Here is an 18,400-nt window from a genome sequence, read left to right as displayed (position 1 = left end):
GTGATTGGAAACGCCAAGCGGATGCTTCACATTTAAACATCCAGTGAAATATCTGTCTCGTTCCATCTGTGGGAAGTAGTATCGAGAGGTTTGTGATGGGATGCCGCTAATGTCAGAAGTGACTTTTAGTACCAGGTTAGGATAACTTACGCAGCAGGTTAGTATAATTAACGTATCAGTTTAGGAGAATAGGTTAAGGTTATGAAAAGGGTTAGGGTGAGCTAAAATTATCCTGACGCAACTCAATAGTGACTGACACCAGTGTCCATAGGCTGTAAAAATAGTGTCATGGGACCATCTTTGGTGACCCCCCCCCCAAAAAGAAACAACCCCTCAGTATATGATGGTTTACATTCTTTATTTTTTCTTTATTTTTTCTTGTTCATTATGACCTTACACGTCAACTGTTGACAAACAATCAACTGTCTTTTCTTTCTATTTTAACAGACAACTGTAGCCTATTATAAAACAATAACATTACCATGCAGCCTATTATAAAACATGGGGGATGGTAGGCTCTGTTAAAATCTTATATGGTTCATCATCATCTTAGGTAGATATTTCACAATTCTATATCAGTGAAGATCGGTAAGGCTGGGTTTACACAGGCAGCCCAATTCTGATTATTTTCCCATTAATTGGTCTTTTGACCAATCAAATCAGCTCTTTTGCCAATAATTGGGTAAAACATCAGAATTGGGCTGCCTGTGTAAACCCAGCCTTATAAATATTCACTGATATAGAATTGTGAAATATCTACCTAAGACATTGAGAATCACAAAATACACAACTAATATATATCTTGTCAAAAATATTTTGTAATTACCCATTCTATCCCAACTCCACCTGAACTGAGATTATTATGGCCATTTGGTCCTATGTATTAAACAAATGTGAAAGAGCAAATAAAACAAAGATTTATTTGAACACTTCAGGTAAATGTCTATAAAAAGATGCTGGATAAAACAAAAAGTCTATTCATCAGCCTTAAAAAAAAAGCTAAAACGATAAAATCCATTGATAAAAGTTAGTAGTATTTGCACTTCAAAACATCTTGGGAAAAATCATCACATTCCCTTGTCTCTGACTCCAAAGAGAGATGGTATGGAGAAATGCTTTAATTATGCTTTTTGTTGTCTCTGTAGTAATGCACTTGGTATGGTTGTAATTCTACTGTTGCCACCTAACTCCTCGCTCTCATTGGACATGTCCCTCATCGCTTCATTCTAGATCTTCTCTCATTGGACATGTTCCTCATCGCTTCATTCTAGATCTTCTCTCATTGGACATGTCCCTCATCGCTTCATTCTAGATCTTCTCTCATTGGACAAGTCCCTCATCGCTTCATTCTAGATCTTCTCTCATTGGACAAGTCCCTCATCGCTTCATTCTAGATCTTCTCTCATTGGACAAGTCCCTCATCGCTTCATTCTAGATTTTCTCTCATTGGACATGTCCCTCATCGCTTCATTCTAGATCTTCTCTCATTGGACATGTCCCTCATCGCTTCAGTCTAGATCTTATGTCCCTTGATCCAGTCTAGATATTCTACCTTTAGACAAGTCCCTCATCGCTCCAACCTAAATCTTCTTTACATAATTCCCAGGAAACATTCCTTCCCTCCCACGAAGACGACCGTACCACCAGCCTGATGGATCTGGAGGGAGGACAGGTGAGAAAACCAGTCAATCTAGCCATTATAGATTATATAGCCCTTTTCTATCCTCAGAGGGAATTACAGGTGAAGCACAGGAAGACTGCATCACAGTTGAAAATGTGGTTATAGTATGCCTTTAATAATGCTATAATACCAGCAGTATATAATATGTAGCAGTACTTATAGTGTATGACTAATAGCAGTTTTATACTACTGTAATTAATATACTCAGTTTATATAAATATAACTTCAGAGATGATCTGCTTTAAGGGTTTAGTACCTTCAGTGAGGATTTCAATGACATCCTCCGCGTTGAAGCTCAGCTCATCAGTGTCCTGGGCGTCGTAAGCATACAGCGCTCGGCATTCTGGGGAGCGAGGCTTGGGCTTGGGGGCAGGCTTGGGGCGGCCCGCTCCTGGGGAAGGCTTGACATCCTTCGAGCGTCTACGATGAAGACTGAAAGAAATTGAGATGAGAGAAAGAGATCTAGAAAAAGTGCCTTTCTTGGTTTACAGTATATAATACCATTTGAGTATTTTAAAAAAAACACCAGCAACAACAGGAAAAATATCAATTTGAACAACCTCACAAGTATTCACACAGGGCCTGAGAACTCACCCAGCCACTCCCTGGTCAGGCACGTTCATGAAAGCGGTGTCTGCCTGGCTCTGGTTGTTGGAGCGGTTGTTGGTCTGCCGTGACCCCTGTTGTCGTGGTAGTGTGGGCTGCTCCATACTGGACTGTCGGCGGAGCAGAGAGACCCTGGACGCCCTGGACGAGGGCGGCCCACCCCGCTGACCACCACCCCCACCTCGGCCTCTGCCCCTGGGGGCGCCTGAGACAGATGAGGGAGATGTTGAGTCAGGTCAAAAGTGAAATGAGTGGCATCATTGGAGAGGCTCAGATATCTAGTTCTCTCACCTTGTGACTGCTGTCCTGAGCCTGGAGTCTGGTTTCCCATGTAGCGACTTTTCCTGTTGTCCCTGCGGGTCGGTCCTGGGGAACACATGACAAAAAGGTGTGATGTGTCTGAAATGCTATGGGATGGTTGCACAGACCCAGAGTAAGCCTACTAATAGAAGTCTCCTTTCAAAGTGCATGGACTCACTGGAGTTCTTGGGAAGCCCGGGTCCGATGGTGACTATGAGGACCTTGCTACTGGGCTTCACAACCGCCTCTTCTCCTTGGCCCGGCTGGAACTGGATTTGCCTGGAGCCAGCCGCTGAGAACGGCCCCCAACCTCCCTTCTTCACCTTAAACTCCAGTCTAAACGAGGAACGGAGAGGGGAGAGAGAAGAGCAATGGGTTAAGAAATGGCTTAAAAGACTCAAACTGGATAACTTTTGTATTATGCATCTTTGAGATTATTCATGATCTTTGTCATAAAGCATGACACTAGTATGTTTTAAGGGAAATCTGCAGTTGCAAAATCCATTTTTGGACATATAAATTAATGATATATACCCATTGATTCTCGAATCATATAACAATTTAGAAATGCCTCATGAGTTTAGTTCAACTTTCACACCCAGTCCAGTGTTTCCCCTAGGATTTTTTTCAGAAGCGGTTGCAAAGTTAGCGTGGGGGGGTCTCCCGCCAAAATGTTTAAAGGCCCTCTTGGCTGCAGGTTGCTGTTTTAAAGCAAATTTCCTGCCATTCTACACATTTCAATATGGGGTGGGGAGAATTGTTTTGTTTCAAAAGCTAATTTCCTACAATTCTCCACATTTTGCCAAGGCTTATGCCATGTTCTTATGCTATCTGAGTGACTGAAACATTATAACAAAATCACATCAGGACCCATGCCATGCCATTTTTTGAATTTTAGATTCTCCCTGACTGTCTAGTTCTCATTTTGGTGGTTGTACATGATCTTATAAATATATAGCTCCATCGTCTTTTATACATACTTTATATGTGGTTTTAGTCATTTAAGTTGCTGATATGGTTTCAACTGCAGATTGCCCCTTTTAGTTTAACAGTAAGGCCCCTTTTAGTTTAACAGTAAGGCCCCTTTTAGTTTAACAGTAAGGCCCCTTTTAGTTTAACAGTAAGGCCCCTTTTAGTTTAACAGTAAGGCCCCTTTTAGTTTAACAGTAAGGCCCCTTTTAGTTTAACAGTAAGGCCCCTTTTAGTTTAACAGTAAGGCCCCTTTTAGTTTAACAGTAAGGCCCCTTTTAGTTTAACAGTAAGGCCCCTTTTAGTTTAACAGTAAGGCTAAGCTCAGAGGAAAGACTGACTGACAGGTTGTTGAACTTGAGCGGTAGCTTCCTCTGGGTCTTCTCATCATAACGTTTGTAGAGCAGACTGAGGAACTCTGTCTTGAAGATGCACTGAAGGACACTGTCGTAATGCTCCTCGTGGATGATGAAGAAGTCATCCTGCAGGGTGCTGAGGGAGGAAAAGATACACATCTTTTCAATCAAAAGCCCATTTCTACTACTGTGCATCATGACCATCAACTGGTATAACACTTCCAGAGTATCTAAACCTGCACCTGAGAGAGACTGACTGAATCTTCTCCACTTCTATCTGTCTCTTCAGAACCTCGTGGATCTGCCCCTTATCTGGTCCCTGCTTCACCTTCTCCCGACCAATCAGATACAGGAACTTAGGGGTCAGGATGAGGTCACGCTTCACAGTCTGTAAGATGGAGAGAGGCATATTATATAACTTGTTGCTATTATAGGCTTACTGACCAGGAACCACAATATATAGGGGGTTCAATGAGCAGACAAGCATTGGCAGTATCCACCAAACCATTGATGGAGTATTAACACTGTCTCGTCTATCTAACATGAATAACAATAGCATTATGCGTTCTGTGACAATATCAATGTTGGTTTGTTACTGTGGTCATACTTGACTCTTACCCTAAACCTGCGGTCATATTTGGCAACCACATCTGCAAAATCGATCTTCTCCCGGCGGCCCACGAACTGCCGGATCTCGGGGTGGTTGTCGGTGCCGATGTAGTCGCCCACAAAGTTCCTGTTGAGGCTGTTCCTCCTCCTCTCCTTCTTATTCAGTAGGATGTCTGAGGCTACAGGACACGACACAGTGTGATACAGTACTGAACTGCCAGGACACAGTGTGATACAGTACTGAACTGCCAGGACACAGTGTGATACAGTACTGAACTGCCAGGACACAGTGTGATACAGTACTGAACTGCCAGGACACAGTGTGATACAGTACTGAACTGCCAGGACACAGTGTGATACAGTACTGAACTGCCAGGACACAGTGTGATACAGTACTGAACTGCCAGGACACAGTGTGATACAGTACTGAACTGCCAGGACACAGTGTGATACAGTACTGAACTGCCAGGACACAGTGTGATACAGGGCTTAACATATACAGTAGATATAACCCACTGTGATGCAGTACTGACCGTATATGGTAAAAAGCTCATTCCCACAGAGAGAAACCAGTGACTTACCTTCCTCTCTCATCTTGACGTACTTGCGGACGGCGATGTGTTTGCGCCAGGCCTTCTGGATGGCCCGAGCATATCCGTTATATTTCCTTTCCCTCATCTCCTCCAGCAAGAACAACTACAGACACACATTTCACAATACTACTAGAAATCATCACCTTTACACTCAGAATAACCAGACTGTTATGTGTCAGTAAAGAGGTTTTCTAGGGAACGAGAGAAAGACGTACTGATTCTGGGGCCTTGATGAAGATCTTAGTCTTTCCCAGCTGGTACTGGTCCTGGTCCATGTTGACAGAGCGGAGGAGGTGGAGAACCCCCTTCCTCTCCTCCCCTGTCCACCGGGGCCATGTCTCCCTGGTCAGGATGGCGTACCTGTAGGACCACACACAGACATTTTACTGGACTGGCAGAATGTCCTCAAGTCCCCCATACATTTTTTAAATAAATAGAAACAAAATATTGGGTGGAATTTATTCCGATCAAGCCAAACGCTGATGAAAAAAACATGAACAAATACATTTGTACTGACGTTTGAAATCTGTAAAGCCAGCATGGAAATCCATCTCTTGCACCCCTGACCCCTATGACCTTAGGGCTCACCTCTGCAGGAACTTGGCAAAGGCTCGGCGGAATGCGTACCCGGCGCGGCGCACACGGATGTTCTCCCGCAGGCCCAGGTACTCCACCTGGTGTTTGGCCCGAGTGTCCTCCCAGTCCCGAGGCTTCTTGGTCTCGTTGGGCTTGATACAGCGGATGTAGTGGGGGGTGCACTTCATCAGGGTCTGGACCAGGTTGTTGGCTTGTTTCTGAAGGACATGGAGGTTCAATCACAGCTTGGTAGCACCGACCAGGCGCTCAGAGCAGTAAACAGACTGATGGAAGAAAATACATCCCTGTACAATAACACATTCAGTGACCCATGGCCTGGATGTTATGGAAGACAGGGGGGTGGGGGAGTCACTCATCTGAGATTGGACTGGCATGTCTGTTTCCATAGCAACAATAATATTTAGTGGACAGATCTACGTAAGCATAACTGGCATCTGTGTTTCAGACATAAAGAAGTGGATGGCTGCAAACTTTCTACTTTTAAACTCGGACAAAACAGAGATGCTTGTCCTAGGTCCCAAGAAACAAAGAGATCTTCTGTTGAATCTGACAATTAATCTGGATGGTTGTACAGTCGTCTCAAATAAAACTGTGAAGGACCTCGGCGTTACTCTGGACCCTGATCTCTCTTTTGAAGAACATATCAAGACTGTTTCAAGGACAGCTTTTTTTCCATCTACGTAACATTGCAAAAATCAGAAACTTTCTGTCCAAAAATGACGCAGAAAAATTAATCCATGCTTTAGTTACTTCTAGGCTCGACTACTGCAATGCTCTACTTTCCGGCTACCGGATAAAGCACTAAATAAACTTCAGTTAGTGCTAAATACGGCTGCTAGAATCCTGACTAGAACCAAAAAATTTGATCATATTACTCCAGTGCTAGCCTCCCTACACTGGCTTCCTGTTAAGGCAAGGGCTGATTTCAAGGTTTTACTGCTAACCTACAAAGCATTACATGGCCTTGCTCCTACCTATCTTTCTGATTTGCTCCTGCCGTACATACCTACACGTACGCTACGGTCACAAGACGCAGGCCTCCTAATTGTCCCTATAGTTTCTAAGCAAACAGCTGGAGGCAGGGCTTTCTCCTATAGAGCTCCATTTTTATGGAATGGTCTGCCTACCAATGTGAGAGACGCAGACTCAGTCTCAACCTTTAAGTCTTTACTGAAGACTTATCTCTTCAGTAGGTCCTATGATTAAGTATAGTCTGGCCCAGGAGTGTGAAGGTGAACGGAAAGGCTGGAACAATGAACCGCCCTTGCTGTCTCTGCCTTGCAGGTTCCCCTCTTTCCACTGGGATTCTCTGCCTCTAACCCTATTACAGGGGCTGAGTCACTGACTTACTGGTGTTCTTCCATGCCGTCCATGGGAGGGGTGCGTCACTTGAGTGGGTTGAGTCACTGACGTGGTCTTCCTGTCTGGGTTGGCGCCCCCCCTTGGGTTGTGCCATGGCGGAGATCTTTGTGGGCTATACTCGGCCATGTCTTAGGACGGTAAGTTGGTGGTTGTAGACATCCCTCTAGTGGTGTGGGGGCTGTGCTTTGGCAAAGTGGGTGGGATTATATCCTGCCTGTTTGGCCCTGTCCGGGGGTATCATCGGATGGGGCCACAGTGTCTCCTGACCCCTCCTGTCTCAGCCTCCAGTATTTATGCTGCAGTAGTTTATGTGTCGGGGGGCTAGGGTCAGTCTGTTACATTTCTCTTGTATTTCTCTTGTCTTATCCGGTGTCCTGTGTGAATTTAAATATGCTCTCTCTAATTCTCTCTTTCTTTCTCTCTTTCTTTCTTTCTTTCTCTCGGAGGACCTGAGCCCTAGGACCATGCCTCAGGACTACCTGGCATGATGACTCCTTGCTGTCCCCAGTCAACCTGGCCGTGCTGCTGCTCCAGTTTCAACTGTTCTGCCTGCGGCTATGGAACCCTGACCTGTTCACCGGACGTGCTTGTTGCACCCTCGACAACTACTATGATTATTATTATTATTTGACCATGCTGGTCATTTATGAACATTTTAACATCTTGACCATGTTCTGTTATAATATCCACCCGGCACAGCCAGAAGAGGACTGGCCACCCCTCATAGCCTGGTTCCTCTCTAGGTTTCTTCCTAGGTTTTTGCCTTTCTAGGGAGTTTTTCCTAGGGAGTTTTTCCTAGCCACCGTGCTTCTTTCACCTGCATTGCTTGCTGTTTGGGGTTTTAGGCTGGGTTTCTGTACAGCACTTTGAGATATCAGCTGATGTACGAAGGGCTATATAAATAAATTTGATTTGATCGTAGAATCTGTGGGGAAGGAATGGGATGGGTGGGATGATGAGCAGCAGTGGTTACTGTGTGTGGGTCTTTCCTCACTGGTTATTTGGACAAATCACAATTTCGTAGGTGTTAGCATCTTTCGAATTTCGGGAGGGGACATTCGGCCCGTAGAGTGGGTTCCGCTCCACGTTCCGGTTCCACACCTCGTTCTAGCATCTCCTCTCTTCACACGTATGGACCCAGAACTTAATCAAGCAGCTGACCAATTACGTGAGACTTTGTTCTGGGTCTACAGAGATTATAGTAGCACACGACCGTGTCAGATCCTTACCTTGATCTTGCTACTGGCGGTGGTAGGACGGCCCTTTTTCTCTGCCTCTAGGTTTTCTGGGAAAAGGGTTTTTATGAAGGCACTGCCCAAACACAGACAGACAGAGAGAGGCTGGTCAGTGGCGGTCTATGTAATTATCATATAGTATACCCATTATAACACATCTCACTACACTTACAATTCACTGCTCTGCATCAGCTCAATGATGTCGTTGAAGAGCACATCTCTGTTCCTCTCACAGAAGCCACTGACGTCATAGGACACCTGAGAGAGAGAACAAGCTATCAGTCTTTCATTTCAGCATTTTCCCTCTAACACATTCTGACATTTAGGACATGTGGGCTCCATGTACTCCAAACCCCCACCAGGGGGCAATGTACCAAATGAAATCTAAGAGCTGTAATCTTTGGAATGTTGGATCAGGTTGTAATGAGGATGCATTCTAAAAGCCCATAGTGTTGTACTGTATGGTGTTCGTGCCTTGCCAGCGTAGTGGTGCACTATGAAGCCTTTATTCCAGCTGTTGAAGTGCTCATGGGAGCTGATTCCCGCTTGTAGCTTCTGGATCAGGGTCTGGTCTGCGCCCTCCCCCTTAGCATGCATGGTGGCACACACATCGTCCAAGATACTCATGATGCCTGGGGGGTTCTGGGTAATAAGAACAGGGCATATCAAGAACTGTACCAGACACACACACACAACATCTACTGGTACTGTAACTAGTTCACCTGAATTACAGACAAAATGGCCGGCCAACTTCAGCAATGGCCGAATATGATCACTCACCAGTTTGGACTCAATGAGGTCACACACGATTTTGTTGTTAAAGTACTCGATTGGCGTCCACTTAATCCCTTCCTGCACATACTCCTCCTACAAGAAACAACGTCAGTATCTGGGAAAACAGGCCAAAGTAATGTAGACGTATCATAAGACGAAAGAGTGAAACAAGTAATGTAGAGTTATCACTTACCTGCTCAGCTTTTAACGTGAGCTCAATGAAAATCTGCTGCAGTTTCTCATTCACAAAGTTGATGCAGAACTGCTCAAAGCCGTTTTTCTATTCGTGTTAAATAGAGATGTGAAGGAAAATGTTATGTTTGTGCTTTTCTAATAACCAATTCGACTGAGTTGATGCAAGTTACTGATTGATCGTGCCTGGGAGGAATCCTCACTATCAGTATAAGCAATTTGCCAGTACGCCCAGAACCTTGTTTTGAGAAAGGAAAGGAATATCTCAGTTTCAAGGTGTCAGCTTGGAGAGAAGAAGCCTTGTGAGGTATTGGTCGGTCACAAGCATGAACCAAAAGTTAATGATGAATGAATTATAAATAATGAATAAGCTAAATCATGCAAATATAACTTGTCTGTGTAAGCGGTATATAAGATAACTAACAGGGCAGAGCTAATACTTGGTGCATTTGTTTGTTGGAACCTCTCCAGCTTGATGATAATAAAGAATCATTCATTTAAGATTGACTTCAGGTGTCCCTGGTGGTCATTTTCACAACAGAGAGCATATGTAGTATTAACGATTTTGTATGAATAAAAAGCAGTAACAATTCAACGTAACTGGAGGTGGAAATTAGGTGTGCAGGACATACGTGTGCAATCTTAAACAAAATGATATGTGGTCTAACAGCCTATAGGTGGAAATGACTATGTATGCAGTGTTAAACCAAATGAAGGCTACTCCAACAGTAGAAGTGGAACAACTCCTGTATGAGGCAGCACAGAAATATCCACCTGGAAGATTTCAAAGCCATAGATGTCCAGCACCCCGATGTTGAATTCCTCATGGTCTTTCTGTATGGCTTTGTTGATAGACTGGGGGAGTGGAGAGAAGAAAGAAATCTATGAAGAAGTTGAATTACTAGTCTATATTTTCATGATACAGTACTACAATAAAAGGAAGTGTCATGGTCGTAGCAACAGCAGTAAACCTCTGAGACAACAGGACAGAACATGTGTAAGCTACGCTGCCTCCCTACTGCTCCCATCTCTAGACGTGTTCTGTCTTGTGTGGCTCCCACACCAGCAGTCAAAAGACAAACAACTGGACAAGAACCCAGACAGCAAGTCCAATACATGTTCCGATCAGAGGGATGACTCTCTGTAGTAATTGTGAACATGTTTGGCCATGCTTTGCTGTTACATGTTCCCTCTACTAGTTAATTAGTCAAAATATAGGTGAGCAAATTGATGAGGATAAAAGGAAATTGAAATTAAAGGGACACTTACATCCACAAGAAAGTCAAACAGGCGTGAGTAGAGGGCTTTGGAGAGGGCGTCCCGTGTGAAGGAGGCCTGCTCTGTGTTCAGGGTGACAGCGATGCTCTCCGTCTTGCCTCCCCACTTGCTGTCCATGATCCGGCTGGTCAGCTTGTTTTTCAGACCCTCCTGGGAGATTCCCAACAGGTAGGCCGGGAACGCCAGGACTGCCGGAACATGGAGGAGGGGAAGTGATATAGGACAGCGAGAGAGATCACAAGTAGAAAGAGGGTACAGGATAGGGGTTGGTTTGGGATTGTGTGTGTGTGTGTGTGTGTAACTCACAGTCCTCACTCTCCACCACAGCGTAGTTTCCCTCCTCTCTGAAGGCAATGTTACCCAGATGCAGGATGCCTGCTACAATCTGCAGCACCATGTCCTGATCATCTACAGACAGGCCCACCACTGACATGGCCTCCTAAAACACACACAATGAAGACAAACTGCCTCTCTATACATGTGAAAAGAGAGAGAGAGAGAGAGAGCTCACCATGGTGTCAGAGAATTCCTTCTTATCGTTGACATCCTCCACGGTGTAGGTGCCAGACTGGTTCAGGTAGAGGTAGTAGTCAGGTGTGGTGACACCAAGGTTCTCCCTCATCTCTTTAGTGGCGCCCCCCAGGAGCTAAGGGTCAGAGGTCGTTAGGTCAAAGGTTAATTAAGTGATGGAATTCTCTCCATAATTAGTTATTGTTATTCTGTCCCACCTGGTAGTAGATGTGGAAGTTCCTCTCTCCCTGGTTCTGTGACACCACCCTGGACTTCTCCAACAGGAAGTTGGAGATCTTCCCTCCGTCTGGCTCTCCTCCACGGCTGAACTGGATCTCAAAGTACTTCCCCTGTGGTAAAAACAGACACAGTGATTAAGGTTCCTTGTCCAGATAAGGCCTAAACTAGGAATGCAACAACAAAGCTCCACCTAGAATCCTTCCTATTGCTTTCACCTATCTGGTCCCATCAGCTCTGCCAATGGGAGTGAATGGCAGAAGAAAGGCCACAACATTTTGGAATGAAATGCACCCCTAATTCCTTATCCATTCTACCAGTATTCCCAGATTCCCGGTTCTACTCACAAAGCGACTAGAGTTATTGTTGCGCACAGTCTTGGCATTCCCAAAGGCCTCCAGGAGAGGGTTGGATTGGAGGATGATGTCTTTTACGTGCTGTGAAGAAGAAGAATAAAGGAGAACAGATGAACCCACTATGTGTCTGAGAAGAAGAAATGAGAGAATGGAAGGGAGAATTAGTCAAATGTATCCCCTATACCTGGACTTTGGGACCTCCGCCCGACACCTTGGAGATGTAACCCATTATGTATTTTGCTGCTACGGTCTTTCCTGCTCCACTCTCCCCACTGCAAAGACAACGGAAAGCTTTAGGAAACAGGGCAACACCCTAACTCATTGTGATGGTATCCCATTGACAGAATGCATGGTTTATGTGACAGTTCAGGTTACAAGAAGTATGAAGTTTGATCTGTAGGAGTGAGATGATTGGTCAGACCTGATGATGACACACTGGTTCTCACAGTCGATCATCATGTTACGGTACATGTTGTCAGCCAGGGCGTAGATGTGAGGGGGGTTCTCATACTGGGCCTGGAAACAGAGGAGAAAACATTATTCCAGTGTCCACGGCAGTTAGCCTAGCGGTTAAGAGCATTGGGCCAATAATCAAAAGGTCGCTGGTTCGAATCCCCATGCCGACTAGCTGAACAATCTGTCGATGTGCACTTAACCCTATTTGTTCCTGTAAGTCACTCTGGATAAGAGTGCCTGCTAAATGACTAATTCAAAGAAAATAAAAAATGTTTTAATAATAACATGTTGTGGCCTTTCTTATATATATATGAGTGTTTTCTACAAGCCCTAGGTGACTTGCTATCAAACATCCAGCAGTTTATTTTCAACATGTATTTTTATTAGATGTGTTTTTGTCCAGCTCGGTAAACAGCATTCACAATAGATGAAGCTTCTTACTTACAGGACTTTAGACAAATAGTGATAGAAAAAAAGGCATTTACAAAAACTTCTGCAGTAGAATACATTCTCACATATTTGTAACAGAAGTGGTTAATGGAGTGTCTACTGGTCCCTCAGACCCGAGTGAAACTAAAGAAATGAAGGAGGTAACTGAGAAACAGGAAGCCTTGGGGTTATTCATTAACTCTGTGATTATGAGGTGAGGTAAACAATGGACAACTTATGGCATTGAACAGACCATTTCCATGATAGTGGGAATGTGGGAGGGCATACTTTGCATCACCTATTGATAAGCAGCATTTTATACACTACAGTTTCTCTGTCTAGATCGAGGGATGCAAACAAATCCTGAAACTGGTAGGTAGGTGCAGCCAGCCAGGAGAAAGCCCAGCGGCTTTAGTAGTGTGTATATTACTCACAGCTCCCTGGTAGAGCTCCACCTCTCTGTCGGTGAAGTAGGGCAGCTGTTTAAAGGGATTGACAGAGATCAGAACCGACCCTATGTAGGTCTGAGGAAGACACGTTAAGAACAACTTGAATATCCATCTAGAATACACCACCGCCAGGGACCACAACAACGTTGACGTGTGTAGTTGTAGCTGTGATCAGTGTTAGTCCCTAACGCTACATGTGGTGTACTGTAAATATGGTGGTTGAGACACAAACATATTATCCTTCCATGTTGTTCTACACTTTTTAAAGCATGTTATTAAGGCTAATCTCATAACAGGCTAATGTGAGTGAAGTGATCACACAGGTGTGTTGGTCCATAGGGTGTGTGTGTGTGTGTGTGTGTGTGTGTGTGACAGAGAGACTACGGTGTATGTACATCTACAAAGCACAGCAAAGCCTCAGTGTATTTGCCACATATAGCAGTGTGTGTCCGGGTTCTAAGCAGAGCCTCAGTGTATTTGCCACATATAGCAGTGTGTGTCCGGGTTCTAAGCAGAGCCTCAGTGTATTTGCCACATATAGCAGTGTGTGTCCGGGTTCTAAGCAGAGCCTCAGTGTATTTGCCACATATAGCAGTGTGTGTCCGGGTTCTAAGCAGAGCCTCAGTGTATTTGCCACATATAGCAGTGTGTGTCCGGGTTCTAAGCAGAGCCTCAGTGTATTTGCCACATATAGCAGTGTGTGTCCGGGTTCTAAGCAGAGCCTCAGTGTATTTGCCACATATAGCAGTGTGTGTCCAGGTTCTAAGCAGAGCCTCAGTGTATTTGCCACATATAGCAGTGTGTGTCCGGGTTCTAAGCAGAGCCTCAGTGTATTTGCCACATATAGCAGTATGTGTCCGGGTTCTAAGCAGAGCCTCAGTGTATTTGCCACATATAGCAGTGTGTGTCCGGGTTCTAAGCAGAGCCTCAGTGTATTTGCCACATATAGCAGTGTGTGTCCGGGTTCTAAGCAGAGCCTCAGTGTATTTGCCACATATAGCAGTGTGTGTCCGGGTTCTAAGCAGAGCCTCAGTGTATTTGCCACATATAGCAGTATGTGTCCGGGTTCTAAGCAGAGCCTCAGTGTATTTGCCACATATAGCAGTGTGTGTCCGGGTTCTAAGCAGAGCCTCAGTGTATTTGCCACATATAGCAGTGTGTGTCCGGGTTCTACTAAGTTGAAGCTGAAGGATACGAAGATGTAGTCGTCCATGTATCTCTTCTTGAGGTTGTCAGTGATGGCATCCTCGTTGATCTTGGACAGCAGGACCATGTCGTCCACCCCGCTGATCTTAACATTCTGGGTCTGCCAGTGGTAGCGCTCCTTACTCCCCTGAGACAGAGAGACATAGAAACTTATTGCAACCAGTCACTGCAAATTCTCTCTTTCCGTTTCAACTCCTCTCCTCGTCCATTAATGAACACTCATATGTCCTCATTAACTGACTGAGGAGTGGGAAAGATCAGTGATGGGCTGGTAGCAGGGAAAACGGAATATGCCGGAATCTGACATACCAACTACTTTACACAAGAGGCTGTGAGCTCTTCAGAAATCGCATTGTGGAATTCTGTAAATGTCCAATGGTTTGTGTGGTGCAAATAGTAATGGCTGCACAGTGTACACCAGTGGTCACCAACCTTGTACACAATAAATTCCATAAAATTAGCAATCCAATACACTTTTTAGACTGTGCTTGTTAGACTGTGCCTGACACAAATAAGCTGAATGTAAGTGTTATGACCATAAAGTAAAGAAACACAGTCTTCATACTCACCGCGCCATACGACCATAAAGATGTTCCCACCACAAAAGCCCATAACACATGTATTACACAATTACAGCAGCCTCGATTTCAAAAGAGGATGACAACTGTGGTCATACTCAAACAGCTATAGAAATGGCTCAACCGTTGGCGTTAATCTACACACTCTTACCAAAATAACCTTGAATATTGCCATATTGACCACAAGATAGTGAGGTAATAACTGTCATAATACAGCTGTGTGCCTGCCAGGATGAATCAGAACAGTATCATTTTATTATTTAAACTTTATTTAACTAGGCAAGTCACTTAACAAATAACAAACAATAACAAATTCTTAATTACAATGACGGCCTACCAAGAGACAAATGTTTATGATTGAAATACCCTCGTCAATTCAGTGGTGTAAAGTAATTGTCAAACACACATCACATTACCGTAAATTCTGGACTATAAGCCGCAACTTTCCCAGGCTTTGATCCTCGCGGCTTAAACAATGACGTGGCTAATATATGGATTTTTCCCGCTTTCAATTTTTTTTTCTCCAAAAAAACACATTCTGTGACGTGCTCAGTTTTTTGGCAGCATGAAGCTTTCATTAGACCAATGAAATTGCCGAACGGGTTAAGGTCAAACAACTTTTTTGTTTACTGTTTAGATTAAATCGAGCGTTCTCAAACTTCCCATCATTCTGATTACGGTAGTCATTTTGTCACCCTCATCATGGCAAAGACACAGAGAAATGTATATGATGCAGCTTTCAAGTTGAAGGCGATTGATCTGGCTGTTGGAAAAGGAAATAGAGCTGCTGCACGGGAGCTTGGTCTTAATGAGTCGATGATAAGACGTTGGAAACAGCAGCGTGAGGAATTGACTCTAAAGACAACTAAAGCTTACTGCTAATTTTTTATTTTTTGTTACAAGCCGTGTTTCGTTAAAGCCTATTTATTTTTGTTACAAGCCGTGTTTCGTTAAAGCCTATTTATTTTTGTTACAAGCCGTGTTTCGTTAAAGCCTATTTATTTTTGTTACAAGCCGTGTTTTGTTAAAGCCTATTTATTTTTGTTACAAGCCGTGTTTCGTTAAAGCCTATTTATTTTTGTTACAAGCCGTGTTTCGTTAAAGCCTATTTATTTTTGTTACAAGCCGTGTTTCGTTAAAGCCTATTTATTTTTGTTACAAGCCGTGTTTCGTTAAAGCCTGTGTAAAGTTCATTTGTTTCAATGTACCGGTAGGCACCTGCGGCTTATAGACATGTGCGGCTTATTTATGTTCAAAATAATATTTATTTTTTAAATTCAGTGGGTGCGGCTTATATTCAGGTGCGCTTAATAGTCCAGAAATTACGGTATACAAGGTGCTGAATGAGAAACTCTGCATATAAAAGAAACAGAAAGGCTAAGCAGCAATATAGTGTGTAGGCTGTGTTGTTCATTCATTCAGTGATGGTCAGATGGGCAAGAAGAAGCAATGCCACGAGGGAAATACCTTGTGATTTATCAGTCATGAATCACCATGACAGACAGATGGTTTGGGTATTGCAACAGACAGTCCAGTTCTCGTAGAACAGTCACGCGTCTGTGGAATTTTTAACAAGGAACCAAACAGGTCACAGGGTGAATACTAGCAGTGGTTTGTTCTCCTTTTCTCTAACTTGATCAGTACGGATAAAAATGAGATCAGGAAAGGAAGAATATTCTGTCACGTTATCCTCCTGAATGTGTCCAACCAACACAGAGTCCTGATGTTGAGTCCCAAAGTTATGACCAGGTATAATGTTGTATGCATGACATCACAGAGGGGTCTGTCCCCCGTGGATCTCAAATCTTCCTATGCTGATTTGTCTACATTCCATTTCCCTCCTAGGGCCTGTTCAATGGGGATAACCCTGCCCAGACACGTTGTTCCAGGTTGATTCATTTGAATCAGCTTCACCTGCAGTTTGACAGGGTAACTATTTTGCTAGCTGAGTGCTGTAACGTTTAGAGGCAAAACATTTACTATAGTAGCATAGCCACGGGAAGTAGTTGGGGGTATTGTTTGTGGAGGTGGGCAGGGTGGTAGCAGAGAAAACAATGTTTTGCATGCTCTAATTGGTCCACTAATACAGGATTATGAAAGGCCCAGTGCACTACTTTTGTGAGAGAGAGAAGAAAAAAAAGAAACCATTTTGTATTCTGATTTTTCAGTGGGTGCTGCAGCACCCTCAGCACCCGTGGCTATGTGTAGTAGACTACAGGTATGCCTAGCCTGTGATTTAGCTGTGCGTGCAATAACCCCTGGGAAAAGTGTATGCCCAGGCTAGTCGTGTTTCCATCTGTGGGTAGGCCTAAACTGTGTGCCTATTCCAATGTTATTAGATACTATAGCCCCCTTTCCTATAACCTAGCACCACTGATCATGTCTTGACAGGTGGAAGCAGCACTAAGGTGAAAACCTGTCCACACTGTTCAGTTATTGGAAAGGAGTTCAAGGAGTACTGGGACATTTGAGGCAATAGTCTACTGATTGAATCAAATGTAGACACGGTCTACCTGTTCACGACAAGGAAGTCTGTGCAAAAGAAAACTGCGCAGACTAACATTTGCATCGTGTGGATCCAACAGTGAGCTATACTGTTACACCAGTTGTTTAAAGTTAGTGATTTATGAATCAAAGAACGGACCGCGCCTTTTCAAGCTCCGGTCAGGCATCCAAGGATATTTGTCTACAATCCTCGTCATCCAGCAGGTTTCTGTATCAAACACTAGGCAATATGACTTGTTGGCTCAAGGAAATATTCTCCAGTCGGGAGAACTTCACGAGTAGGCTAAACATTCGATTCATGTTTAAATTCATTTCGGTGTGTAGTTGGTGATTGAGAAAAAGTATAGGTTACTTACCATTTTAACTTGATATTACTTCCTGATTGAGAAATCCACCTTACACGGAAAGCTTGAGGAGCTAAGCAAGGAGTGTCACGAGCTCAGGTGAAACGCAAACGTAATATCATACTTATAAATCTAAAGAGGGTTAATTTAATTGTCGGTATTATATGCTGTTTTCTATCAATGTAAAAACTTTCACCCGGAGCTTCAACGTTGATTGAATAGCCAAGTCTGACTTCTTCTAAGGAGGTGTGGTCAGTTTGTAAGTCATTTAAACATTTGCTTAATAGCGGCAAGTGTGGACAGGTAAGGGAATACCTCTGCAGATGGCATTATGGTGTCTTTTAAAGCCTATCACCCAAGTACAATGGTGTAAAGTAGTAGTAGATAGTAACGTATTGAAATATCCAGACAGGTAAAAATGTCATTTTCAACAGCCTGACAGACAAATTAAATTTATTACAAAGAAAAATGTACAAGTTAAGGGAGGTCACGTGATCATAGCAGCTGGTCCATTAAATAACAGTTCATAAAGAAATAAAAAAGGTTTGACAAAAACATTAAGGTAGTAGAAAAACTATTGGGAGAAATAAAGTTAATTAGGATTCTAGCTTGTAATTGGTTTGCACATTCAGACATCTGGAACAGGGGTGAAAATCCAGCTTCTATTGAGATGAATGTAGAGTGGTGGATGGACATAAAACAGTCATGATGAAACAGAGAACAGGTTTTGTATCTCTATCCTGCCCTAAAACACAGGAAATCAGCCATACAGTTCATA

The 18,400-nt window shown here is 43.7% G+C and overlaps 1 protein-coding gene across 2 annotated transcripts; it reads right to left on the bottom strand.

Moving 5' to 3' along the window:
• Window positions 1-339: 339 nt before the first annotated feature.
• Window positions 340-17,883, bottom strand: LOC115177159 (unconventional myosin-Ie). Of its 2 annotated transcripts, XM_029737717.1 has the most exons (28): window positions 17,635-17,883; window positions 16,241-16,330; window positions 14,185-14,322; window positions 12,975-13,064; window positions 12,077-12,171; window positions 11,840-11,927; window positions 11,647-11,736; window positions 11,281-11,412; window positions 11,064-11,198; window positions 10,859-10,991; window positions 10,544-10,740; window positions 10,049-10,129; window positions 9,276-9,362; window positions 9,089-9,175; window positions 8,783-8,950; window positions 8,481-8,566; window positions 8,303-8,384; window positions 5,703-5,908; window positions 5,330-5,474; window positions 5,103-5,217; window positions 4,531-4,700; window positions 4,155-4,300; window positions 3,902-4,048; window positions 2,766-2,923; window positions 2,579-2,653; window positions 2,276-2,492; window positions 1,938-2,113; window positions 340-1,657 (listed from the first exon to the last, which is right to left on the bottom strand). In XM_029737717.1, the coding sequence occupies exons 3-28, from the start codon at window positions 14,260-14,262 to the stop codon at window positions 1,581-1,583; spliced, it is 3,261 nt and encodes a 1,086-aa protein (XP_029593577.1). In that variant the 5' UTR covers window positions 14,263-14,322; window positions 16,241-16,330; window positions 17,635-17,883; the 3' UTR covers window positions 340-1,580. The 2 variants fall into 2 exon arrangements, with proteins under 2 accessions (XP_029593577.1, XP_029593576.1); XM_029737716.1 differs by lacking the exon at window positions 16,241-16,330.
• Window positions 17,884-18,400: the final 517 nt, after the last annotated feature.

The sequence above is a fragment of the Salmo trutta genome, chromosome 37 (genome assembly GCF_901001165.1).
Source record: "Salmo trutta chromosome 37, fSalTru1.1, whole genome shotgun sequence".
Lineage (NCBI taxonomy): Eukaryota > Metazoa > Chordata > Actinopteri > Salmoniformes > Salmonidae > Salmo > Salmo trutta.
This window is presented reverse-complemented; position numbering and strand designations above follow the sequence as displayed.

Coding starts and splice junctions, on each gene's coding strand:
- LOC115177159 (XM_029737716.1), bottom strand. Junction 4,049..4,154: donor ATTCAGTCAGTCTCTCTCAG/GTGCAGGTTTAG, acceptor TTCCTCCCTCAG/CACCCTGCAGGATGACTTCT. Junction 2,924..3,901: donor CCGCTCAAGTTCAACAACCT/GTCAGTCAGTCT, acceptor TTCCTCGTTTAG/ACTGGAGTTTAAGGTGAAGA.